The sequence below is a fragment of the Sebastes fasciatus genome, chromosome 18 (assembly GCF_043250625.1).
Source record: "Sebastes fasciatus isolate fSebFas1 chromosome 18, fSebFas1.pri, whole genome shotgun sequence".
NCBI lineage: Eukaryota > Metazoa > Chordata > Actinopteri > Perciformes > Sebastidae > Sebastes > Sebastes fasciatus.
The window spans coordinates 21,185,284-21,212,254 of NC_133812.1; the positions used below are offsets into that span (position 1 = coordinate 21,185,284).

Here is a 26,971-nt window from a genome sequence, read left to right on the forward strand (position 1 = left end):
TTAGATCAATATCACCAGAAGTATTTTATGGATTTTATGCAAATCTCTACTGATCCAGTGTACTGTAGGCTAACTTATGCATCTAATGCAATTAGTCTATCTTGCAGGTCTGCAGCTCTAATGGTGGGCAATATGGATAAAATCTTATATTATGATATATGTGTGATTTGATCACAATTATCACAACTACAAGTAAAATCACAACTACAGTTTGGAAATTCACTGGAGGACTTATTGTCTCCCAGACAGTGCAGGCATATGAATCTTGGATTGCACCATGTGTGCTGGATAAGCAACTGTTGGCTAACTTTGTCAGCTTTGCAACTAACTCTAAAGATATAAGTCAGTGTGTGTGTGACTGTTATTACCTTGTTGATGAGTTCTGGTTGACTTTTTTTCCTCTGGCAAGTTTGCATTTTCAACATCCATCCTACAATGTAGTTAAACTCAACCCACTGTATACTAACTTTACCTGCTGCCTTAGCACCATATAGTTAGCTAGTCTTAAACGCTCCATTTTAGTGCATGTCAACGGAATGGCAACGGAATTTCGTTGCTAGGAAACAGTTTGGGTCCATGTTTACTTCCTGTCAGCTGATGTCATTCACATACACTGCAACCAGGAAATAAACTGGGACCCATTTAGAATGTTTACGTTTAAAACTGTGAAATGGTGTAAATATTGTAGATTTGTGACATCACAAACGGAAAGAAAAAAGTCAAAGAAAAAAAAAAGTCATAATATTATGAGAATAAAGTCATAACTTAACGAGAAAATAGTCGTAATACTACTTCAATAAAGTCATAACTTTATGAGAAAAAAAGTCATAATATTACGAGAATAAAGTCATAACTTTACAAGAAAAAAGTTGTAATATTACGAGAATAAAGTTATAACTTTACGAGAAAAAAGTCGTAATATTACGAGAATAAAGTCATAACTTTACAAGAAAAAAGTCGTAATATTACGAGAATAAAGTCATAACTTTACGAGAAAATAGTCGTAATACTACGTCAATAAATTCATAACTTTATGAGAAAAAAAGTAATAATATTACGAGAATAAAGTCATAACTTTACGAGAAAAAAGTCGTAATATTACGAGAATAAAGTCATAACTTTACAAGAAAAAAAGTCATAATATTACGAGAATAAAGTCATAACTTTACAAGAAAAAAGTCGTAATATTACGAGAATAAAGTCATAACTTTACAAGAAAAAAGTCGTAATATTACGAGAATAAAGTCATAACTTTACAAGAAAAAAGTTGTAATATTACGAGAATAAAGTCATAACTTTACGAGAAAAAAAGAAAATAACATGCAAAATTACTACTTTATAATATTATGACTTTATTCTCATAATATTATTACTTTATTCTCAAAATCTCTGATTTTTTTTCCCCTCAATGTGGTCCTAACATTGTACCATAGACCTACAACCATGATAAATAAAAATGAAAATTTAAAACAAAAAACAGTTATTCATTTCCATTTTTAAAGATCCACAGGATTGACATAGAGATCTTTATAATCTGAGCACATGGTCTCCTACTGGGCACGAGGTGGCGCCATTAACAAACACAGCCGTTACATTTGAATGTGTCCATCACGTCACGTCATCGCTGACAGCCGGAAGTCCCGCCCCCCGCCCACTCAGCTTCCTGTTCCTTCACTAAACAACAACAGCTGGAAGCAGCTCTCTCACTAAACATGGCTTCTATGATGATGGCCGCCACCATGGCGGGCATAGACGCCCACAGGATGGAGGAGAAGAAGTTCGAGTACTTCTCCTCCATCAACTCCATGGCGAAGAAGATAATGCAGGAGCGGAAGAAGATCGAGAGGAAGCACGGCCCGTCGTGGGAGACGATGACGCCGCAGCAGCAGGACAGCGCCATCGACAACGGGATGATGGACCCGCACATCAGAGCCCGGTACGCGATGCACCGAGTGGACCGAGACGAGGTGGTGTGTTACCCGAAACTACTCATCCAGACCGGGCAGAAGATAGTTCACTTCGGGGAGGAGGTACTGGAACTACATTTGAGTTATGACATCGCTGTGTGAGTGTTTCAGAGGGTCAGAACAGCCTCTGTGTGATGTCATGGTTTTTAAATAGCCACGTAGCAGTTGAAATATGTAGGTAAACGTCATAGTGGCTACGTGATGACGTCACCTAGCAGCTAACAATGAAGTGTCATAATCAGGGAATGAAATTAGCACCTGTCACCTGTCAAATAACAGCAGGTAAATGTTGGCTGTGGTAGGTACAACATTTCAGGTCACCTGCCACCATGGCAGATGGTTCTCCTTATATTAAGAAATATTATTTTTTTAAATCAATTCTAAAGCCTAAATTAAATATATGGTAACACTCTCCTCCTCTCTATCCTCTCTCCTCTCTCTCCACTCTCCTCTCCTCTCCTCCTCTCTCTCCTCTCCTCCTCTCGCTCCTCTCTCTCCTCTCCTCCTCTCTATCCTCTCTCCTCTCTCTCCACTCTCCTCTCCTCTCTCTCCACTCTCCTCTCCTCTCCTCCTCTCTCTCCTCTCCTCCTCTCTCTCCTCTCTCTCCTCTCCTCCTCTCCTCTCTCCTCTCTCCTCCTCTCCTCCTCCTCCTCTCTCTCCTCTCCTCTCCTTTCCTCTCTCCTCTCCTTTCCTCTCTCCTCTCCTCTCTCCTCCTCTCCTCCTCCTCCTCTCTCTCCTCTCCTCTCCTTTCCTCTCTCCTCCTCCTCTCTCTCCTCTCCTCTCCTCTCCTCTCCTCTCCTCTCCTCTCCTCTCCTCTCTCTCCTCTCTCCTCTCTCCTCTCTCCTCTCTCCTCTCCTCACACTGTGGCAGGTAAAAATATTATTTTTAAAAAGCAATTCTAAAGCCTAAATTAAATATATGGTAACACTCTCCTCCTCTCTATCCTCTCTCCTCTCTCTCCACTCTCCTCTCCTCTCCTCCTCTCTCTCCTCTCCTCCTCTCTCTCCTCTCCTCTCTCCTCTCTCCTCTCTCCTCTCCTCCTCTCCTCCTCCTCCTCTCCTCCTCTCTCCTCTCCTTTCCTCCTCTCTCTCCTCTCTCCTCTCCTCTCCTCCTCTCTCTCCTCTCCTCTCTCCTCTCTCCTCTCCTCCTCTCCTCCTCCTCCTCTCCTTTCCTCCTCCTCCTCTCTCTCCTCTCCTTTCCTCCTCCTCCTCTCTCTCCTCTCTCTCCTCTCCTCCTCTCCTCCTCTCCTCCTCTCCTCCTCTCCTCCTCCTCCTCTCTCTCCTCTCCTCTCCTTTCCTCTCTCCTCTCCTCCTCTCTCTCCTCTCCTCTCTCCTCTCCTCCTCTCTCCTCTCTCCTCCTCTCCTCCTCTCCTCCTCCTCTCTCTCCTCTCCTCTCCTCCTCTCTCTCCTCTCTCTCCTCTCCTCCTCTCTCTCCTCTCTCCTCTCTCCTCCTCTCCTCTCTCTCCTCTCTCCTCTCTCCTCTCTCCTCTCTCCTCTCTCCTCTCCTCACACTGTGGCAGGTAAAAATATTATTTTTAAAAAGCAATTCTAAAGCCTAAATTAAATATATGGTAACACTTCATTTTACAGGTCCACAAATCTCATGGTAAATAGGTGATGATTAGCATGTCATTTTGAAATTTCTTTGGAATTACTGCCAAATTACTGAAGTTTGTACCTATAAATTGATTGAAAATTACTTTATTTATTAACATTATTTAATAATTATATCCCATTATTTCCCAATAGCCGGTAATTTATTTAACACATTTCCAAGACAAGAATACAAAGTTAATTGATCTACTTTATTTCCATGTCTGCTGATAAATAGATAATATTTAGCAAATCATTTCTTTGAAATTTCTTTAAAAACTCACTGAATCATGACATCAGCTACCAGGTTACATCTGTGTAGACAATAAGTCACACAGTGGTGAGATTTGTGCCTGATCAGAAGAGTCTTCTATTAGTTTTGGTTTTCCACCTCTGATAAAAGCAGCGTCTAAGGGCCTTATTTTAACGATTATATACTATTTTAGCATATAATTATTAAATGATCTTTATAACAAAGTAATTTTTGATAAATTGAGGCAAATATTGGGGTAATTTGGCTGTAATTCCAAAGAAATGAGCTAGATAAATAGAGTAAATTAGGCCTGTCTTTAAAACAATACGTTCTGTAAAAACACACTTACAATAGGAATCTATTTATAACATGGCTATAATAATTTGTCTCCCAGAAAATTGCTGTTATTATGTGTTTTGCAGGCAAAATGTGAATAAGGTAGACTTTGTCCTACTTTATTATTTAAGGAAAGCCCTGAGTGTGTTAGTTGAAATTGTAACTACATTGTTGTGTTTCCATTTAGGATATCACCTGGCAAGATGAGCATTCTGCCCCCTTCTCATGGGAAACAAAGGTAAATATATATTCAGTATTCAATATTAAAGGTCCCATATTATGCATATTCAGTTTAAAATTACATACAACTGAAAATGGTCACGTCCTCCTATTTAAGACCCAGATAACGTTTGGTACTGTTCCTTTATAATTTACTTAAATGAGTAATTGATTATCATAAGGATTGGCAATTCACTTACAAGTTAGCCAATGAGGTTAAATCTATCCTTTCTTTAATCTCTGCATATCTAAATACTTTGCCGTTTTCTGTCTGAAATTAGCATGTAGCGTTGAGCCCAGTTGAGTCGTTGTAATTGTTGCTCCCGTCTTTCAGAGTCAGCTGGAGTTCAGCTTGTCGTCAGGCCCAGCAGACCAGGCGATCTCAACCTCACAGGCCGAATCAAAGGCTGCAAAGGTTCCTCACTCCAACCAGATTGGCAAGAGTACACCAGGAGTCAAGGTAAGATAAAGAGTGTTTTGCGGTTGTTTTAATTTCTATATTTTGATTGGAAAGGACATTTGACTCATCATTTGTTACTACAGATGTAGATATAGGCTTGACCTGGTATTATATAATCTATATTAATGCGTGGGACTGGGTTAAATCATTGCATCCAAACATAAGAGGAGGATGTCATCATTCATAGCTAAGCTTAGGACTGATTTTTCAAAGGAACTTTGAGCCTTTGGGATGGACAGTATCCTAAATCACAGTGAGGAGGTATGATCAAGAAAATAAATTGTTAATACCAGTTTAGTTCTTAAAATGTTAACAGTGGCTCTTAACAAAAATATTTAGAGCAACATGGCAGGTATTTGTCCCACAGCAACAGTCTGCTAGATCCATAAACAGTGCCTTTTTGGCTTGTTTGAATGATGCATATCTCCAGCAGGAAGATTAACCTTTAGCTTAACTTTAATCACAATCACAAGACTTGGGAGAGTTAGAATTAAAGGTGTTATTGTGTGATTGTGAAGGTGTCTGTGAGCGAGGGACGGAGGCCAGAGGAAGAGTCGTCCTTCTGGAAGATCAGCGCCGAGAGGTCCCGGCTGGAGGGAGAGCAAGCCGACTTCCAGTCCCTAACCCCCAGCCAGATCAAATCCCTCGAGAAAGGAGAGAAATCCCTCCCCTCCTACCTCCGACAGGTAAGCACCGAAATCTACCAGTCTTTCTTCTTCATATATTTTGGTCTGTATAGTGTTTAACAAACAACAGACTGAAAGCAAGTTCCAGATCTAACAGTTGTCACTAGGCTTATCGAGCTGTGTATCCTGAAATAGAATCTAGCCTGAAGCTTAGAAAGCTGGCATCTGTGTAGTCTCCACAAGTGTCAGAGAAGCAGATGGTGAATGCAGCTAATTTGCAGCCAAAAAAGAAACAATGATGTCTAGATTGTTTCTGAACGCTCTACTTTGCTGTTCTTCCTCTTCTTCTTTCCTGCACATTTTGTTGTTACTGTGATTTTTACATTGTTCAACCGCCTACATACAGTAGCTTTCCGTGCTCATACAAGAAGCTTAAAGGAAATGTCAACAAATATGTGACCCCTCTTTGTGACAATCAGTTTTTGAACAATTTCAAAAACACTGATATTTGTTCTTTTTGTATCTTTTTAGCTTAACAGGTCCATTATTTTTTTTCCATCATTCTGTAGCTTCCCAGTGGTGTTCCTTATGTATTCAAATCCGAACATTACAATTATTATATGTTTTAGTGTAAAAATACTATTTTCCCATGTCCCACATTAGTTTCGGATCTGAAAGACACACAATAACACAAACAAACTAACGGATCGCTGCAGCGTTAGACCAGCAACTTCTGTGTTCCTCGAGGTAAAATGAATGTTTTTGTGAATGGAGTCTGGTCTGGTGGCTTTGAAGGCAGCGATAAAACAGCAGTCAGAAAGGGCTCTCTGACGGCAAGATAAAGCAGTGAAAATATTCTAAACATAGCGTACACTTAAACTGATATAGATTTTTCTTTTGGGTGGTTAAAATAAGTTTTTCTGCAGCTCCTGTCCACAGACGCTTTACCTCGCCTTCAGACATTCCTTTCCAACGGGGAACTGAAAGCATTATATCGCTCTCTTCAGAGCCACCAGACTACATTCACAAAAACAGTAACTTTACCTTGCAGAACGCTGGAGTATACATACAACCCCACTTAAAAAAATCTAAACTAACCCTTTCAGTTACTTCCAAACTCAGAGAAGCTAACTGACTCTGCTACTGCTAGCGTTCACATTATTCACATCCTTATTGATTAGCTTTGATTAGCTTACTTTGGTAACCTACATCACTGCTTTATGAATCGGCCGAGTGGGCGTTTCTATTTGAAAAAAACTGAGCAGATGGACCCGCCCTTTAAGTTATCATAAACGTGCATAATTAAAAAATAGAATCTTAACTTTGAATATTATTTTTCTACAGGAGAGCTCCGTCACCACCAAGGAGCCAGAGGCAGCAGACCCCCACCCTCCAGCTGCTAACAGGTCCACCAAGCAGCGAGCACCCCGACCTCCCGCTCCCCCTCCACAACCCCCTATCCCTGTCGCCGTCGCAGTCAGTGCAACACCGGCATCCATCTCCATTTCGCCAAACCTGCCGCCACCTGTCAGCGTGTCGTCGTCCATCGCAGGATGGGAGCGATCTCAGAGCACCCTGCCGGCGGTCAGCTACACCGTGGATGAAGTGTTCTCCTCCGGCATGATGCCTAAGCCCTCCAGCCACCCCGCTGCCTCTGTGGCTCAAGAGGGAGACGGTTCCAGCCCCACCTTTGGCCAGGTGAGTTCTGAAACAGATTTAGTTTTCAGAGGGACATGAGTGCAGTTTCTTGACCCAGTGCAAGCTTTCTAAAGGTCACATTCACACCTGTAGTTCGGTGTGAACTTCGGTGTACATTCCGGTCCGTTTCTTGTTCAGACTAACTTAATACACACTAACTTAGAGCTGTAAATATTTAGGTTATATAGACTGACAGGTACAGAGACTGGAAGCAAGTCATGCATTTAACTGCATCTTGTACTGTTATGTTAGGCGTGATGGTTATTATGTGACCGCTATGTTTCACTTAATTGTTACTGCGTAGCTGCCAAAACACACAGAGTAGAGCACAAGCACCACTGTTTTAACTCATTTTCACTCACATGATCCTGCATGATTATATAAATCACAAATTCTTTGACATTTCTTCACGATCAGTAGGTGGATTTAATAATAGATAAAAAATCACACAGTGCTGTGGTTGGTCTGTTTTGCTTTTCATACCACAACCAAACCAAACTGTCCAGTCTCTTGTCTGGTTGTTTAGTCTGCACCAGAGTGCAATTCACAGCTTTCACACCAGCTTAAACAAACCAAACCGAGCGGGTTACAAATGTAAAAGCATCCTAACTAGACAAGTAAAAACTTAACAAAAAGCCTTTGTACATTACGGGAAAGAAATGGGAGAAATCTTTAGAGATGCAATTAAAGTAAAAGAGAGATTCCAGCTAAATTAGCCATAGGTAGGAGGAAGGAAATGTCAAAATAATAGAAGTTCAGGCAACACTGATACAATAAACAGGAAGTCCAATAAAATAAGTAAAAACAATTGACATACTCCAATATCAATTCTTCATATCAAATAGAGAACAAGAATAAAAGACCTATTGTTTTCTAATAGCCAGTCACAATGTACTAAACTGTGTCTCTCTCTGTCTCTCCCGACCTCCCGTCTCCTCAGTATAACACCAGCAACAACATCCTGAAGACCGGGTTCGACTTCCTAGACAACTGGTAAACCTCAGCCGAGTCCAGTCACCGCTATGAATGAATCATTCTCATCGTCACTCTACAGAAGAACCACACTGCCATGACTACAGACATCCACATCTAGATTTAACACACACCAGTTCTCTAGAATGACCACATTATATTGTTGTGATTATCTTCAGTGGCTTGTTAAGACATTATCTCACTGCCTGTGTGCTGGTGTTCTCTCTCTCTCTGGTTAGGTTTGAATCACTTAGATGCCTTGTTCACTAAATGCAGAGTGAGCAGGGATTTTGTACCCCCCCTGACTGTGCATTCACACTGCGATCAGCTCGGTTGAAAGATTTACACAAGAGAACTGCATCAAAATATAGAATATTATGATATTTCCTAACTGCTAGCTATGGCTACAACTGCAAACAAAGGATAGTTGTCATCTTTTTACCCTGAAGTCTGTCAAATATAAAAGAAATGGGAGAGCTGGGGGACAAAGTAGTGTGAATATCCAATGTTTTTTATTGGGGCTGTACCGAATAGTTCATAACATGGACATTCAAATTCTAAATCAACGTTCCAATGCTGTACAGCTTCTTTTTTTCCGGTATTTCTGCACAGTTGCAGATAAAGATTAGGCTACACTAATATTATTAGTATCATATTAGGTGTAGAATTAGATTCCAGTGGTTGTAAAGTCCAAATGTATTGAAAAAAAAGATATATAATCATCACAACAAGTTTTTATCTGATAAAATATTCTGCTTCAATCTGTAGTTGTTGGCATTTAGCCTTTCAAAAACAACATTTTCACTCCGGTCAAAAATGGTTTGCTCTCCCGCTCGCCGCACACACAGAGGCATTGATGAGTAATAATCATTTTTTTCAATATATAATAAAAATAAAAGACATTTGGTACAGCCCTAGTTGTGGATGCATTTTCCCATACGACAAATTTTCTACCTTGTCGACACATTAGCCATATTTACCAGGTGGTAACTCTGGTAACCTGCTGATCACGTAGCTTGCAGTGTGAATGCACAGTACCGGTGTGACTTGGCTGCCTTCACATGTAACTTTTAGACACTAATCTAAGCAAGCAAGGACATTCTTTGAGTACCGTAAGCATGTCAAATTGTCATGTGTGCAAAAACACTAGAACACTCATCCATTTCTTTATTATGTTTTATTTTTGTTATGAAGATTTTGCTCTCTGATGTGCTTTTTATTTATACGTATCTATATATTCCTATAAGCCTAAGAGTTTTAGAGTTAAAGTAGTGCTCCGTACTGCAGTCCAGTTACTACAGACAATGTCCCGCGACTGGTTATGGAATTCCTGGAATATCATGGATTTTTTTTTAAAGATGTTCAGATGGGAAACGTCATGGACTTTTACTATTGGATCACTTCACAGATATGAAACAGAATGTATTTTCCAACTTTCACACAGTCATTGAATTAGATGGTTTTTCAGCGAGTGGAAACTGAAACAAAAAAGAAACAGGAGGAAAGAACAGCTCAAACTCGGAAAACTGAATGTCCGGGCTGCCGTGGGAACCTGTTACAGACGTCCTGTATGGATTCCTCACCACCTCACCCCTCCCTACTGTCACCTTTGACCTCAAACTAGTGCTGAGCAAAGCTAGCGTGCATTTATAAGAATAAAAAAGACGCACTCAAATTTCGTGTTTTAGATAAACAAGCAGGCATGTAGTGATTTGTACCACTTGTGTCATAGATCTAAAGTCCAGTTTACACGACTAGAGTACTATTTTAATGAATTTTATATTTATCTTCTGATTGTATCTTATGCTATACATGTATACTGCACTCATGCATTTTGAGGTCACAGTTTGGAAGGAAGTAAATAAATAAATAAATAAAAGTAAAACCTGTTTCTTGTCTTTTTCTGTTTTCTGCACAACAATATTTTTTCCTTTACAATGCGGAGTAGTTTTCCATCTTTTTCCCCCCCTCGCCATTTAGTTCTTGATCACACTCACAAATTAAAATGTTCCAAATTTAATGAAGGCCACATTAATACAGTTTTCTGCTGAATTTCTCCGGGAAGGGAAAGAGGAGGTCACCACCATGAGTGTCTGTTATGGTTACAAGTGCAACATCAGTCAAAGATTGTTTGCATTCTTGTTGCCCTCCCTCTCAGCTCCGTGACATCAGTCCCTCCAGCTGTAATGTCTACCAGATCCAACATGGCATTTAGGAAAGGAGGAGGGAAGGATGTCCGCTGCTCAGAGGAAACTTTGCGCTGTTGGGTTGAACAACACGTTGGCCCAGTTTAGAATAACCAGACCTCATTCCACCGTCTCCCCCGGGCACAAGGCAGCCGCTCTACAGTGTGTATTTAAGGAAGGAAGAGCATTGCTGTGTTTCATACATAATGGATATTGTGAAGGCTAAAAGTGAAGCCACCGACATGAAGCGGATGGTTGTTTTTTATTGAATACCTGATATGGTTCAATCCACCTGTGCTATGATTGATTTTATATCAATTTTATTATGATCATTTGTGTGTCCCATGATTTGTGCTGTAAAACATACAGACTACTCAACAAACTAGAAAAGTGCACTTAGTAGAGTGCAGATCTCTGCCAGGTGTATCTGCAGCGACCACTGCTGTAATGTTTGTTTGAATGAATATAACCCATAATTATTATTTTTTAAATTTTGCTCAACTACTATTATAACATTATAACAACAATTATAAACTTAAATTTAATTATAAACAAAAGAAAAAAATAAAGGTTATTTAGCTCCATGACAGAAAAAATGCATAAAGATAAGATAAAAAATATTAATCACAATATTTTATATGTCATTCTTTTAAAATTATTTGGTTTTATATCATAACAAGTCATGTTAAGACTTCTTTTGCCTTGTCAAAACATGGCGCCTACATTACCCACAATGCAACTCACCCGCCGCCAATAGTTTGTTCGGAGATTCAGGGTTGTGTTTAGAAGGTAAAGCACAAATTGTGAGGTGGTTAGACATTGAACTCGAATAGTTAAGGTTAGGATAGGTCGTCGGGCAGTTTTGGCAATTTGAGGGTTACCATCTAGACATACTAGGAGTTGTGCTAGGAGTGGCTAATGTAGCCTCGAGCAGCGAGCCTCGAGTAGAGATGAGGAGCGGACTAAAGAGGTCTGATGAACTCACTTCTTTCTAACTCTGCACCGCAGATTTTTTTTAAATTTTCAAACTTGTAGCCTAGTCGTCAGACCTTTACAAACATTGACTCAAGTGACATCACTGGAGGCAATGTATCAGACTTCACGCAGCTCCCTCTGGAACCACCAAAGGCTTTATAGTATAGAACTTAGTAGTCTACTCTCCAAGACCTGTAAACACCCTTTAATGTGTAAAATCAATGTTTTACGGTGTGTGTGACTAAAGCACTAAATATGAATAATTTTGGGACCTTTAAACTGGTCAGAGAAAATATTTCACATCAGAGCAAAACAACCACAAACAGATTAAATCTAAATATATCATGTATCAGTGTCTGTCTTCACTGTAAGTTTGTGTTCATCATCCCTCTCTGAACTGAGGCAGCTTTGTCCCGTCCAGCCGCCTCCCTGTAGCAGCAGCACCACCCAACACCTCCAAACTCTCTGAATGGCTGCTTTGTGTTCACTCTCACCTCACCATTTTATTTTTTCAACAAATGTTTGGGTGAATGAAAATCATTGCTTGGAATTAAACTTACAGCAGAAACAGAAACAGGACCGTTATATGTCTAGCAGGCTAATAAGGCAGCCTGCTCCTCAGACATTATTAAACTGAAAATATAACCGTAGAACTGATCAGACAGATACTGAGTTAGCCGTGTACCAAGCTGACCTTTTTCTAATTTTAGCAGCATTGTGCAGGTCTCAGAGGTCTGTAGATAGCTGGGAATTGAACTGAGTCATCGGCATGTTTTTGTACTGATGGGAAACATCTGCATTTCAGTCCTATTATATGTATAAATACACAAATGGTAATTTCTATTCATACATTGTAATCTTGTGGATAGCAATACAGACACAATGTTAATTTGAGGGGGTGCTTTTACATGTAATGCACATACATTAAATAGCTATTAAAACAGTTTAGCATGTAAAGTTTGATTTAGGGCTGCAACTTATGATTAATTTCATTATCAACTATTTTCTCGATTAATTTTTGGTTTATTAAATGTGAGAAATTCCCATTGCATTTCCCTAAAGCCTAAGGTAAACTCTTCAAATTGGTTTTATTGCTCAATAAGCAGTCAAATAAAATCCCCAAATACTGAATTTATTATCATATAAGACAAAAAAAAGCAGGAAATTGTCACTTTTGAGTCACTAGAACTTGAAGATTTTTGGTATTTTTGCTTTAAAAAATAGTGTCTTAAAACGATTACTTGCTTCTCAAATAGTTTCGGATTAATTTTCTGTTGATTGACTAAGCGATTAATTGACTAATCTTAGTTTGGTTTGAATGAGGTTGCTTTGGTTGTTCTCAGTGGGAAAACAACAAGAACCACCAAGGTCAAAACAAGGCTAAATACTTTTTTAGGGGGGTGTCACAATTTGTTTTTCCCAGACCCTTGTTTGTATCCTAACTGAAGTCTGGAAAAAGTTTGGAGTTTTGGACCCCGTCGTGTACTGGTGTACAGATGTTTATAATGTGAAGACTCACACATCTGTCCCTCTTTGCTGAAAGCAGACGCTCAACAGTCCCAGTCGCTGCCGGAGCTCCTCCCAGTCTCCACATCCCAGAGCCATGCCTCGCTTCCCTGGAAACTCTGCTGGATTCTTGTGGCATTTTAACTGGCAGGCATACCTCCTGTTACTGACACACACACACACACACACACACACACATACAGACATGCACAGACGTTTCTTTTTATGTCATCATTTCCCCTTAATAGATTCAGAACCCCATAGTCCTCTTAACCATATGATTTATTTAATTACACTAGAAAGCTTGGCGAGCAGGCCTGATATTTGGCCAAATTAATAAAAGGGCTGTGTGTGTACATGTGTTTGTGTGTGGTGTGTGTGTGTGTGTGTGTGTGTGTGAGCAAGTTTATGGCCACAGTGTGCTCATGTGTAACAGGCATGCAGTGTTTTCTATTTGCAACAGAATTCAGCCAACATTTAAGCCAGAAATAAAAGCTGAGGTTAAAACAACATACAAATTGTACATCACGCAGGAAACTTCCTTCTTGACCTTATAAATAGTAGCCTCGTTTGTCAAACTGCTATTTAAAAAGGCTAAAAATGAACTTTCATGCTTAACATTTAAGTGAAAAATAAGGGAAGAGAGATCCGTGATAACGGAGCATCATAGTTAGATGCTGCTGTTACAGCGCCACCTATTGGCCAAACGGCACCAAATTTGTCATGGTTAATCAGACATCATATCTGCACATATCCACCAAATGTGGTCCCAATAGCACAAAGCGTTCAGGAGACATGACATTTTTTGTAATATAAGCCATGCCCACAGTATTTGAGCTAACTTTGAAGGCCAGCTATAGCAAAACTGTACGAAACATCAACAACCCCAAAAAGTAAGTTTTTCTGACTTGGTCCAAAGATGTTATGTACGAAATTAGGTGACGATTGCTCAATATTTGTAGTAGGAGCAGCAAAAAATCAGATTTGGACACAATTGAAAATGGCGAAAAATCTAGACTCAAATGGGCGTGGCTTATATGGATATATTCTTCTGGACCATGGATGTATAAAGAGAACTGGATACAGCGTCAGAGGAGGGTTCTCGTTCATTCCTATGAGAGTTGCTCAGTGGAGCATAAAGCCAAAATGGCTCGACTTCCGAGGGATAAAGTACCTGAATCATCCGGCGATCTTCTGCATCCATTGGGCCCATAGAGCAGGCGTAGTAGCGTTAGCCTTGGAGTGGGGCTCATTCATATCGACGGGGGAAGGAGAATAACTCGGCTATTTGTGCATTTTACAACTTTTAGGACCTAACGATTTAAATAAGAGTTATTCAAGTTCTGGGAAGTTGATTTAATTTTAAAAAAGTATCTGCTGATTCACAGACGTCTCTTTCCCAATGTAAGTCTATGGGAAAAAGTATTTTGGGGGCCAATGGCATCACGTGATGGACACCAACGTTGTAATACCACCATTTGGCCACTATTTCAAAGCTCTTTCTGTGGGCTTGGTCTGGTTCCAGGAAAAAAGTTTTTAAAAATGTTGTTTCTGAGAGTTACGGCTCCTAAGTTACAGGCCGAACCACAAAGTTCATGGTTATAGCAACACCATCTGGTCAAATTGCACCAGATTCAACGCTGCACTCCCTTGGGTCCTGAGCAATACACCCGCCAAGTGTGAAGTAGATCGGATGAGCGGTTCTCAAGATATGTGAAGGACACACAGACAGACAGAGATTACGCACTTTATAGTTAGATATAAACCAAAGGATCAAAATGCTGTCCAGAGAAACCATATATCTCTAAATCTGATGATTTTCCTTAAAAATGCATTGTCACAAAGCTGAGAACTGGGTTGTTTTTCTTAGCTTATGACATGTTTTTCATACATGGGTTTTCTTTGGATAGTGAAATTCTCCTTAAGCCAAAATAAAAACCTTTAAAAAGGCCTTAAAAAAGCATTACCTGTGATGTTATCCCCCTGTGTAAAACTGCAGAGTTCACACAAAGAGTGGAAATGGGAGGTGGGAGCAAAAACAAAGAGCTTTCCTGTTGTTTGGTTAGAGAGAGGAGAGACATCCTGAACGAGGCAGAGAGAGAGGACTGGGATGGGATTTGTGTTTTTGAAATACCTGTGATTGTTTTCTCTCATTCACATTTCTAATGGGAGATTCCTGCTGCTGATCCTGGACCACATCTCTGAGGGAAGCACGAGGGTCAGGCGGGAAAGAGGAGTGAAAGAGAGACAGACAGAGAGACTCAGAGGGAGTTCAGCTGCTGAAGTAAAGGCAGAGTTATTAGGAAGCAGAAAATGGGACCGGCTGCCACCTCGTTCGCTCTCCTGTGTTTATACTCTCTGGGTGTGTGTGTTCCTACAGGGACGGCCGATGCTGCACCGACACAGGTCAGGACTGTTATGTGTGTACTGTATGTGTGCTTGGACTCAATTTACTTAACATTGTTTTATTGGAGATGTTGCTTGTTTCTTTGGGTAAAACGCTGCATCCATTCACAATGCTCTGAGTACTGTACATGTGTGTAGGAGGGAGTCACGTCTTGCTAAATCAAGCCAAAGATAATCAACATTAAGATAATGTTTGCTAAATATTATGCTGAGGTGCAAGAGATGACATGTTGAGGATAATAATGGTATTAAAGACTCATATTTATGATGATACACTCAGAGGAGCAGGTCCATCTGGCAGTTTTTTACTCTACGGAGACTTAATGTGTGTGTCAGATTTCAAAACAAAACACATTTACCCCCAAGGGACATGTTGATGCATATGATTATAATGGTGTTGCTGATACTGATTAAATGTTTCAAGCTTAGATAAAAAATGTTGGCAATGCTAAAGGTAAATATATGATTAGAAACACCCCATCCTGCATATAACTAAGATTGTTGAGGATAAAGACACAATAAACTAAACATTTATTTCCATTGTGGTCCTCTTTAGAGAAGAGTCATATTATGAATAACCATTGTTGTGCATAATTTAACAACTATTTCATTACCAAGATGTTTTTTTCCTGCTTCAATGATTCTGGAAGACCTGCAGAAGTATATGAGAACATATTTTACTCAGCTTATAAATCTAAAAAGGGATAAAATGTGTCGAGCTCCTTCTTGTTTCATAGTTTTGATAAAACTTTAATTGTTGGCAAAGTGTCCAAACTGGATTTCTTCTTTCGAATGTAAGAAAACTTGAGATTTTGAGACGGATCCAGATGTGCACAGGGAGGTAATTTGCATTTTGGATACAATGAGCTAATGAGCTTGTTTTGAGCAGCTTGTTTGTGTTTGGTTGCGGGGGAGCTGGTGGAAACAGCATCTGAGAAATGTTGACAACGTGATTTCTCTCTCTCTCTCTCTCTCTCTCTCTCTCTCTGTGCGTCAGGCTTCCCTGCCAGAGGTGAAGAAGGCGCGAGGCGACGTTCCTGATATTCTTCCAGAGCCTGAACCAGAGCCAACCAGCCAATTGTCAGACTTTGAAAACTCATACAACTATGTCTGTGAGTCTCCATATTCAGACCCAGTTCACATTTAAAGCTATGACATCACTGTGGAAAATATCCACATGATATTAGTCGAAACTATGAGTCATGTCGCTGGACTTAGCACAGTCAAATTTGCTATTTAATGAATGCAACACATTTCTATTTCCTGTTCTTCTCCTCCATCATATGTTACTGTATTCTTTTAGTGTCCAGACTAGCCGGTATGGACCAGGCGATCCACAAGCTGAATGTTGGTCACTACACCCTGGATGTTAAAGTCAGCCAGTTAATGGACCGTCTGACCAGGATGGATGGTAAGACCATCACTTTCTCCCACAAATCTTCCACATTTCTCCGTCTTCATGGACTTAATTACCTTTTCACCATCATTTTTTGATCTATATTTCCAGCATTTCCATTTCAAGTCAGTCTGTCTGTCTCCCTCAGGGTTTCCAGGGAAACGGAGTGAATGCATGGAGGAAAAATTTTAGATTTTGGTTGCAAAAGGAATGAAAATATAAATTAATGGTCTTAATTGTTTTTCTTTGGCAAGTGACCATGGTATAAGCGGGATAATCCACACACTTCGGACGGTTCTGGCCTCCACGCCGTCCATTAAGTAAGGGATAATGTACAGTGAGCCGGTCATTATTGTGAAATAAACACCAACAGGGCATCTTGCATCGCCCTGAAGGGGTTTATTTCACAACAATGACCCGCTAGCTGTACACTATCCCGCTTATTACACGGCTACTTACTTAAGAAATCAATAATTTGACGCCAAAACGGTCCGCCAGAGTGCGACATCAGAACTGTGCCCATAGCAACGGTCTGCTATAAAGAAATAACAGACCGTAGAACCTCGTGATTGACCAATCAGAATCGAGTATTCAACAAAGCTAATAATTTATAATTCCCTACTTAATCCCCCATAATAAACTGTGATGATGGAATCAACTTGAGCTTCATTTGTCATGATAGTTTAAAAAAACGATACCCTGTACTGACTTACATGTCTCCTTCTTTTTGTTGTTCTTCGTCACCAATATGGCAGTTAAAGTCGGGGAGCTGGAGGACCACATCCGGGAGGTCGACCGGCACAGCAAGGATAACCGCAAGGAGATGGGAAGACTGGAAGGTATCAGAGTTACTTTCATACAAACACGACTCCGAAAAAATGCTAATTTAGCTCTGTGTTTGCCATGAGAAAATAAACAACAGTTTGCCATAAGCTTTGTATGGTGATAATATGTCAATGTTGTATTAACAGCTTGTTGCGTTGCCCCCAGGTGGCCAAAAGTATCTGTTCATGCCGGTTTTAAGACTGGATTATTTTTTGTCTCTGCAAAGTTTGCATTGCGGCTTTTGCAACGCGACTGCAAAAGCCGCAATGCAAACACTAATTCAAAAGCTGCAGTGCAAAAGCCGCAATGCAAACATCTGTCACTCGCACGGAACAGATGCACTTCCATTTTATTAAATCTATCAATCCACGCTTCTCTTCCAAGTCTATTTTTGTCGCGTTTAGTGAAGCATAAGCTGCATAGACAGTTATTTAAATCACATAAATATCCCACCATATTTGTGTTTTGAACTAATTAATTGATCAAGGCTCCCAGTCTACGAACAGACAGACAGACAGATTCCCCTCACTCGCTACGATGGGCGGGGAAATACAAATCACTCTTCTTTTGTACTCTATTTCTAAGGCTGCATTCACACCAGGTCATGCGTTGCGGCAATTCACCGCAGGGTTGTGCGGATGTCTTGGCGAGTCTGTTTAATGGCCCATTAACTGCGACGATTAACGTCTTTTGTTCCCTCATGGCTGGGTTGTACAGCTCTGGATCGCCCGTTACGTGATCTGCCAACGCAGCGTGACGTCGGGTTGCGTTTCGCCAAAAGTTTATTTGGTTTCTACTTGCATTTTTTTTTTCAGCACTCCGTGCAGCCCAAATACACTGCCCGCATTCAAAATGAATGGGAGGACGTTTTTGCCGCACTGCTGAATCTGATGTGAATGCAGCCTAATCGTGCGATAAAACGTCCGTCTCGTTGTTCTTTTTTTCTTAGGTTGCCAGAAGGGACACCGGATGGGATACAAGTGCTATCTTGTGTACAATAGCCAAGAGGACTACGCCGGAGCAGCCAGGAAGTGCCTGGAACGCGGCGGTCGCATGGCGATGCCCCGCGACCGCAGGGAGCAGGAGAACCTCGCCGACTACGTCAAGTCTTTCTTCCACCCGGGAAACTGGCCCGTCTGGCTCGGCGTCAACGACCTGCGATCCGAGGGCCTTTACCTCTTCGACGACGGGTCGCGGGTCTCGTACTTCCAGTGGCGCAAACACTTCCTGTCCAGCCAGCCGGACGGAGGGAGGCGGGAGAACTGTGTGGCGATGTCGTCGGACGATGGCGACTGGTGGGACCACTACTGCGATCGGACCATGAACTATCTGTGCGAGTTTGATGACAGGGTGGCACTTTAAGATAAACTCTTTTCAAGATTTACTCTCTCACCACCTTATTTGACCTCCAGTTATTGATGAAAAATTCATGTATTGCTAAATTCTGAAAGTACTGAACACATCAGATTATGTTAGTATTATAAATATTATATTATTCATGCAGCTGCGGGGATATGAATGTAAACCAGTCAGGACTCTGCTGTGATTTCACGCCTGGAATTCTAAATATTTGTTCAAAGTTTCCAAAAAAGGGGAAAACATGAAAAGCTGGAGGCTCTTTCTTCAGAATCAGCACATACTGAAGATATAAATCAATGTGTGTTTGGGTTTAACAGGAATTAGCAGTGCTTCTCTGTTACTTCTGAACTTTGAAAATATTTAAACAAAAGTCTGGTTAAACTGCTGATGCTTCAACATCTCTGGCCCAGAACATTTTTAGATCTCACTTCTGATTTAACCCCCAAAAATAACCCATTATTACTGTATGTGAATGTATCCTGAGTCCTACAGTAACACAGGAGAGTTGTACATAAAATGCTGAATGTAAATGTTTTTCATAAATCTTTACTAAAGGTTGACGTGGTTTCCAGCATCATTTTCTGATCAGCCAAGAAGAGAGAGATTTGCCTCGTGGACGTAGTCTAGTCACCATGACGTCACCCAGTGGTTTGTGGACTGCCGTTTTGAAGCCTCGAGTTCGGCATTGTTTTTTTGCAACCAGAAGTGACACGAGAAGGTGGAGCTAAGTACAACCGAACGCTGAATAAGACACTTTTAGGCAACCAAAATGTTATAATTAACTTTCATGAGCTGAAAACAGACTGTGAAAGGGTTAAAGTTGTAAGACGAAAACACGGACAACTCCCAGACCGGACAACGCCGTGGTAGCGACCTGTCAATCACAAGTTAGCCACGCCCTTAAGTATCATGATATCAGATTCTCACTACACTATTGTCATGGCCAAAATAATTCATGATAATGATATTATTGCAATATCTATAGAAAAAAAAAATGCAATCAGTCACATACTGTAGATATTTAACTTTTTTTATTGTGTGTATTGTCTCTTTTTTCACAATTGTAGGGAAGTAGACAGAGAGATTCTGTAAACATAACTGCACTAAAGTATGATTTAAGAAGTGCTGGATTATTTACATAATATAATCATTTGTGTATTATTAAAAATATATTAATATATATTTTTTTTTAAATATCACGGTTATCGTCAATACCGTATATCGTGACACCCCTAACCTAAAGCATACCCTGCTTTATTGTCTATTTGCCTTTAAATGGAACCATCATTTACTAAATGCTGTATCGAAGAAGACTTGAAACTAGCGATTGAGACCATAAACTCATGTTTACAATGTTTACTGAGGTAATAAATCAAGTGAGAAGTAGGCTCATTTTCTCATAGACTTCTATACAATCAGACTTCTTTTTGCAACCAGAGGAGTCGCCCCCTGCTGGCTGTTAGAAAGAATGCAAGTATAAGGCACTTCAGCATTGGCTTCACTTTTCAGACCCGGAAGTTGCTCCTTGGTATTGTAGTGATTTGTCCCTTAAAAATATTACCTCTCACTGCCACTTAGGGCCGCCAGAACCCAAAGCTGCATAATGCACCTTTAAAGTAAAACCTTAAGAACATTACAGATTACATTAAATTGCTAAAAATATATATTTTTTTAAAAGTTAAATAACATTTATATTATATAAAATTAACTTCATATTGAATCACACTGTAATCCAGTAGTATTGGTGATTTAAAAATCCTCCCATCCCATCACTGACACAACAAAGGAGATCAGTTGTCTTTGCTTTACGGTTCTGCATCGGTCACATTTCTTCATGGTGTCATGAGTGCGAGACGTGACGTCATAAATGCGAGTCAAAGAGCTGCTCTTCCTCTGCGGTGTCAGTGATGTGGTATAAAAAAAAAGTAACCCTGATCAACCCCGGACTCAGTGTGTCTCCACACATCTTTCAAAGCATATTAATGTTACTTTTCAGCACCGGTGGAACAGCTTGACGGATCGACAGCCTGCAGGATGGTCTTCAGACTCGGCCTGTCCATCGGGTTTTTGGATGGGTGAGAAAGAAGGACCTTCCCTGCTTCATCAAGCAAAAAGTCACCTCCCATCTGGAAAAAAATAAAAACACATTAAAGCTGCATAATTCAATATTTATATTAACAATTATAAGCAAACTCTGCACCTCTATTGCTATTTTTTTTGGTTTTGCAGCCTGCCTGAATAGTTTTTTATTTTTATTTGATCCTTTATCTATTTATCTTTGTATTAATTCCCTTATTTATTTACTCTTCAGTTTAATTTTCCCTTTTATTTATTTATGTATTTATTTTTATTAATTCTTAAATGCATTTATTCATTTTTGCATTTCATTTTTATTTATTTTATATTTATTTCTAAATTTATGTATGATTTATTTCTGCACGATTTTCCCTTAGCATTTCACCCCTTATTTCTTTCTGTATTCTTTTCTTTTCACATTTCATTCTGCATTTCTGCCTCATTATCCCAATAAGGGGGCTGTCATCACTGATTCAGGCCTTCACATCAGCGCCTCCTCAGTGTCACAGTGTTTGCTGTGTTGTCCCTGTGTACCTGGTAGATGTCCTCTAGCAGGTGAGGGGGGACGTCTGGGAAGTCTCTGTCCACAGCTCCGTACTCAGAGTACAGCAGCAGGCAGCCGAAACTCATCACCTTGGCGTAGGACGAGCCGAGGCCAAAACTCCTGTACACCTGTGGCAGAGACGACATCGTTCACTATTCTCTGCAGCAACACAATCAAACGTAAAAAAACAAAACATCCGCTTTGGATTACGCAATAAGAAAAGTATTTTCTGTACGACATAATCAGGTTCTTCACACACACACACACACACACACACACACACACACACACACACACACACACACACACACACACACACACACACACATCATGATTGACGAGCACTTCTGTAGCATGTGGAAAATCTTCTGTCTTCATATTTGGTTGATTGCCCTTTCCTTTCCATCTCACATCTGCTAACATCTGGAGGTTGACTTTTCAGAATGATTGTTTTGGAGGCTTCAGTTTACTGGGCATTCAAGACACATCATCAAACAGCTGCTAAATATAATAAATAGCCTTTTCTAGTTTCATGCACCTGCATAACTGCACTGAATATAAATATATAAACAATATAATATATATATATGTATCCTGACCTTCCTCTGTGGATCCAGCAGCATGTCAAAGGTACATCCAGTCTGCTCCAGCCACACCTGAGCTCCCTCCACACCGCCGAATGAAACCACCAAGACCCGCACTGACCGAGCCTCCAGGCCGGCCTACAGAGACACAGAATGAAAGACATTTAATATGAACACTGATTACAAACCACATTAAGAATATTTATGTTGCTTCTTGAGGATATTATTCCACATTTTTGTTCAACTGCAAGTCATTTGTTGATATAAAAGTAAACGGGAAGTGGCTGCAAGACCATGGAAAAAAATGTTGGACCCCTTTGTAGCCAGAGCAGAGAAAAAAAATGACGTGATTAAAGGTGTAGTGTCTAGAATCTGGCGGCATCTAGTGGTGTGGTTGCAGATTGCAACCAACTGAATACCCCTCCGCTCACTCCTCCCTTTCCGAGACTGTAGTAGAACTACGGTGGTGATAGAGCCAGTGTTTGGTTTGTCCTGAAGTTCAGCTCAATCAGAAGGTAAAGAGGGATGCAAACTGCTTTTGTTAATGAACACAAAAGAACAGTTTTACAGAGTGACGTCACAACGCTGTAACTGGTTGAAGCTGTTTTACTACAAATGACTAATCACCATCAGTTTGAAGGTTAACTGACCTGCCCGGCCTCCAGCTCAGCCACGTGGTCTCGTCATGGCAGTCATCCGAAGTGTCTGATGAGGACCAGCAGAGGCTTCTGACCCTGATCCAGGTACTGACCCAGAGTCACACTCCTTTAAACAACAAGCACACAACACAACTCGATTTAATTAAATATTTAGATGTTTATTATTGAAAAAAAAAAATCTGGATTTGTTTTCATTAAAATATTTATTAAAAAAATTGGAAAAAAAACATTAAAATCCGATATGAAGAGGTGTGTCCTGTTTTATGATATATATTAGTTTTTAATTTGAGTCACTGGGTCAAATTAAATGAAAGTTATTGAAAAATAAATCATGATTCTTTCATTAAAATATTTATAAAATAGAAAAAAAAACCATTAAAATCCCATATGAAGAGGTGTGTCCTGTTTTATGAGATACTTTGGTATTCAATTTGAGTAGCTGGGTCAAATTACATGAAATTATTGAAATAAAAATGCCATTATTTAATTTATTTTTTCTTTAAACAACAATGACGCAACACAACTTGATTTACTGAAACACTTTGTTGTTCCATGATAAAAGTTGATCTTTGTAATGAAGAGCAGCCACACTTTGGGGTTTAATCACCAACAAAAGGCAGTAAAAACATAAACATTGAAGATCAGGTTGAGACCAGCTATGTGTGTGGACTCACTTTCCAGTCCGTCCATCAGTGAACGGAGTATCAGGGCTCAGGCTGTCGGCCGTCTTTCCTCCTGACAGCTGTCCGTCTGACGTCTGCAGATCTCTGTCCACGCTCTCCAGGAAGGAGTCCCACTCACTCTGCACACACAAACACACAGCAGGATTGAAACTAAATAACTCCCAGTTCGTCAAGTCAATCAAAGACGGGTTTAAAGATAAATTAAATACAAAAAATATAATGATAAAAACAAGAATAAAACATCTGTGATTGCTTTAATTATTTATATATAATTAAAGGAAACTGGCGTATAACAAAAACTGGAGAGGACACAATCCAGCGCTCTTGTTTCTAAACTAACAAGCACAAAGTCTAAAGTCATTTTAGTGATTTATGTGACTTTTATGACCCACAAACAGTCCATTTTCAGACAGACCTGTCTTTTTATTGCAGGAATCCATGTGGAAACTGAACGTTAAACTGCGGAATTTAAGTCGTAATGTCCTAAATTTAAAAACTAAATAAAATTTTTAAAAAGACAAAAAAGTTTCACACATACTGACCTCCAGCTGCAGAAGTTCCTCCACCTGATCTCTCACCTCTGCATGACTAGAAAAATACAAAAGTTCTGCTTTATTTAATACATTAATAACTTTCTTTTTTATAAACAATACTTATTTGCGTGAAGGCCTCACAACTCTGCCCTTCCTCCCCGGTGCTCAGTGTCTTACCCCTTATCATGTTTTGACTTACTTCGTTCCTCGGGCATCTCTGACCCTGGTTGCCCTAGCAACTGGCTCTACGGTCTCCACTACAGACACAGCTGTACAGATAACGGTGGCTCCTCTAGACAGGACTCCAACCCAATAATGTCAACAGAGGGACACTCTGACAAACACTCTGACCTTTCTACCAATAAGAGAGGAATTGATGGAAAATTCCATCACATAAACAATACTTTTATTGGAGTTTTCCCAGTTCTAACAGACATTACATATTAATAAAATGGTCAGTCTTGGCAGTAAATACCATTAAATGATTATTCAAGTAAATTAAAAAAAACATAGTAATTATAACAGAGGTGAATATACAGATTTTACAGTAATTACAATGTACAGAAATCTTAAAAGGTCACATGGGCTACTACATTTTATATTCTTATTCCAGTTGTCCCGGTCTTTAGCTTTATTTATCATTACTAATATTTTGTTTCATAAACTCCATGAAGCTCCCGCAGATATTTTAGTAATGTATACTAGTTTTTCCATTGAAACACATGCTAATAAATCCTTAATATATTGATTCATACTTGTTCACATTTTCTATTCTATAGCTATTGTTCTCATAGCTGTAAGAAACACAAATCTATTAGTGCACAGTGCCACTCTTCTTAATGATAAAATCACTATATATATAAATACCCAGGATGCAAGGGACAAGGGATTTTAACCATATCAAGAACCTCCTTCCAAAATCTTTCGACCTCATTACATTCAACAAGCAGTGAAAGAGTGTTCCTTTAGCATTGTTACATGTGAAGCACGTGTATCACGTTTAATAACTAGTATGCCAGCCGTTAATCACGCTAACTGTCTCCACCCTAGGGTGAAGAAGAACACATCCAGCACCCATCAGCAGGTATTACCAGTTTATGTAATTTGGCCGTTATTTGACTTTTGATCAACTGTGTTGTGGGAAAGGGTGGAGTCGAAGTGCAGGGTGGAGCAAAGATTTATGGTTTTAGGAGGATGGAGTGAGAGTTATTATCTGTGTTTTCATCTCTTTTTGTACGTAAGTAACTCATCCGTATAATGTTTTATCACAAACATAAATGCTCCAAATGCTGGAGGGAATGACGACAGGCCTGGAAATTAAATAAAGAAAACCTGTAGTAACCCAATGGTTATAACAATAAGATATACATTTGTTTATTTATTATTATTACTATTATCATAATTTAATATGATTATATACTTACTGATAAAACTTCTTCCATACGTCCTCTGCTTCACTCTTCTTCTTCACTCCGATGCTGCTCAACAGACACAAAAACACACAATTACTTCACAGAATAAAGTACAATTTTGATTAAAACAGTGGTTAGACTTAATTATTGATTATTCATTAATAATTAATAATTAATTATGTTGAGAGCTCCTCACCTTTTGTAGAGGTCTGCTCCAGCTTTGATCAGGCCCAGCAAAGTGGTGATCTTGTATGGGACAAACTTCTCCAGGGAGTCTGTGTGAGAGAACAAAGGGCCATAGTTAGATGTCAGGCTGATTTGTGCAATGTCACTGTGTTGGCAATAAGCATGACAGGGATTACATTACAACACCAGGGATCTGATCACACTGATCTACTTTAATAACTCACAAGAAGCCTGTGTTGTAGCCAGTTTATGAAATATTCAAAAAGGAGACATGTGAATTATAACTATACATATATTACATGGTAACTGTGGGTGATCAGAGATAACAAATGCAGCTGCAGCTTTATTTCAAACTAGATTTGACATTTTATCCTACCTGGTAAAAAATGGAACTTTACGTTATAAAACAAAACTAAACATTACACCTGATTTAATCTGATCACTTCTTCAATTCGGCTTACATATAATCTATTTAGGAAACACGAATTGGAGCAAAATCATTATTATAATAATATTATATCTCAAGTGCAACTTTATATACTGTGTGTGTGTTTTACCTGCTATTTGTTTTACCTGTTTTATTTGCTTTATATACTGTGTGTGTTTTAATTGCTATTTGTTTTACCTGTTTTATTTGCTTTATATACTGTGTGTGTGTTTTACCTGCTATATTTTACCTGTTTTATTTGCTTTATATACTATGTGTGTGTTTTACCTGTTATATGTTTTACCTTTTTTATTTGCTTTATATACTATGTGTGCGTTTTACCTGTTATATATTTTACCTGTTTTATTTGCTTTATATACTGTGTGTGTGTTTTAACCTCTTATATGTTTTGTCTGCCTCGTTTAGTCTTGTCAAGTATTTGTTTTAAAGCACTGATTAGAAGTGGCAACTGTGAATCTCGTTGTATTTAATACAATGACAATAAAGCTTTCTATTATATTCTATTCTATTATATATCATTGGTTCACAGTAGCACATAACAGCATTATTAAAGCATAAAATGAATTGCTATGTTATATCTTATGTATGCCGAATTACTCACAAGACAAAAACAATTCACTCTGTGTAAAAGTTATCATATAGGTGGAGTATAGCACCTTTTTTGGCAGCAAAACACTAAAACGTCCAAATTTTCAATGAAGTCTGGTACCTTGTTCTAGTCTCATTCCTACCTTCTGCCTCCTGCTTGGCATTCTGTAGAAGGACTTTGCCCAAGTTGACCATCAGAGTCAGAGCACTTGTCAAAGTCTCCTCTGATACAGACACATCATCAGCCATGATGATCACCGGCTCTTCTCTCACCTGCACTGACAACTAGACCCAGAGCCATGTGAGCTCCAGTAACATGCTGCATGAGTGACCACGTGACTGCATCACGTGGTATTAGTGGGATTCACCTTCAAGGCTGTGTAACGGTGGTGGAGCACAGTGGGGAAGTTAGATTCGCGATATAAACATTAAACTGTTTTTTATAGTTATGATTCAACAGATAATTAGACAAGAAAAATTAA

The 26,971-nt window shown here is 39.5% G+C and overlaps 3 protein-coding genes across 3 annotated transcripts; 2 read left to right on the forward strand and 1 right to left on the reverse strand.

Annotated features, from left to right (window-relative positions):
• Window positions 1-1,652: 1,652 nt before the first annotated feature.
• Window positions 1,653-10,008, forward strand: c18h1orf198 (chromosome 18 C1orf198 homolog). Its single transcript, XM_074614911.1, has 6 exons — window positions 1,653-2,030; window positions 4,336-4,386; window positions 4,702-4,827; window positions 5,346-5,513; window positions 6,798-7,151; window positions 8,092-10,008. The coding sequence occupies exons 1-6, from the start codon at window positions 1,713-1,715 to the stop codon at window positions 8,146-8,148; spliced, it is 1,074 nt and encodes a 357-aa protein (XP_074471012.1). The 5' UTR covers window positions 1,653-1,712; the 3' UTR covers window positions 8,149-10,008.
• Window positions 10,009-14,859: 4,851 nt separating this feature from the next.
• On the forward strand, window positions 14,860-19,336 carry clec11a (C-type lectin domain containing 11A). The gene is made up of 5 exons (XM_074614743.1): window positions 14,860-15,196; window positions 16,194-16,308; window positions 16,500-16,607; window positions 17,348-17,431; window positions 18,367-19,336. Exons 1-5 carry the CDS (start codon window positions 15,104-15,106, stop codon window positions 18,777-18,779), a joined length of 813 nt encoding a protein of 270 aa, XP_074470844.1. The 5' UTR covers window positions 14,860-15,103; the 3' UTR covers window positions 18,780-19,336.
• A 456-nt stretch (window positions 19,337-19,792) lies between these two features.
• On the reverse strand, window positions 19,793-26,822 carry selenol (selenoprotein L). Its single transcript, XM_074614742.1, has 9 exons — window positions 26,633-26,822; window positions 25,464-25,542; window positions 25,280-25,333; window positions 23,865-23,910; window positions 23,314-23,441; window positions 22,631-22,745; window positions 21,996-22,118; window positions 21,387-21,524; window positions 19,793-20,902 (listed from the first exon to the last, which is right to left on the reverse strand). Exons 1-9 carry the CDS (start codon window positions 26,736-26,738, stop codon window positions 20,762-20,764), a joined length of 930 nt encoding a protein of 309 aa, XP_074470843.1. The 5' UTR covers window positions 26,739-26,822; the 3' UTR covers window positions 19,793-20,761.
• Between the last annotated feature and the right edge of the window lie 149 nt (window positions 26,823-26,971).

Excerpts from the sequence above, each read along its gene's own strand:
- c18h1orf198 (XM_074614911.1), top strand. The coding sequence starts at position 1,713 with ATGGCTTCTATGATGATGGCCGCCACCATGGCGGGCATAGACGCCCAC. Across the intron at positions 2,031-4,335 it reads TAGTTCACTTCGGGGAGGAG|GATATCACCTGGCAAGATGA; the intron begins GTACTGGAACTA and ends GTTTCCATTTAG. Across the intron at positions 7,152-8,091 it reads CCAGCCCCACCTTTGGCCAG|TATAACACCAGCAACAACAT; the intron begins GTGAGTTCTGAA and ends CCGTCTCCTCAG.
- clec11a (XM_074614743.1), top strand. The coding sequence starts at position 15,104 with ATGGGACCGGCTGCCACCTCGTTCGCTCTCCTGTGTTTATACTCTCTG. Across the intron at positions 15,197-16,193 it reads CCGATGCTGCACCGACACAG|GCTTCCCTGCCAGAGGTGAA; the intron begins GTCAGGACTGTT and ends TCTGTGCGTCAG. Across the intron at positions 16,608-17,347 it reads CCGTCTGACCAGGATGGATG|TTAAAGTCGGGGAGCTGGAG; the intron begins GTAAGACCATCA and ends CCAATATGGCAG.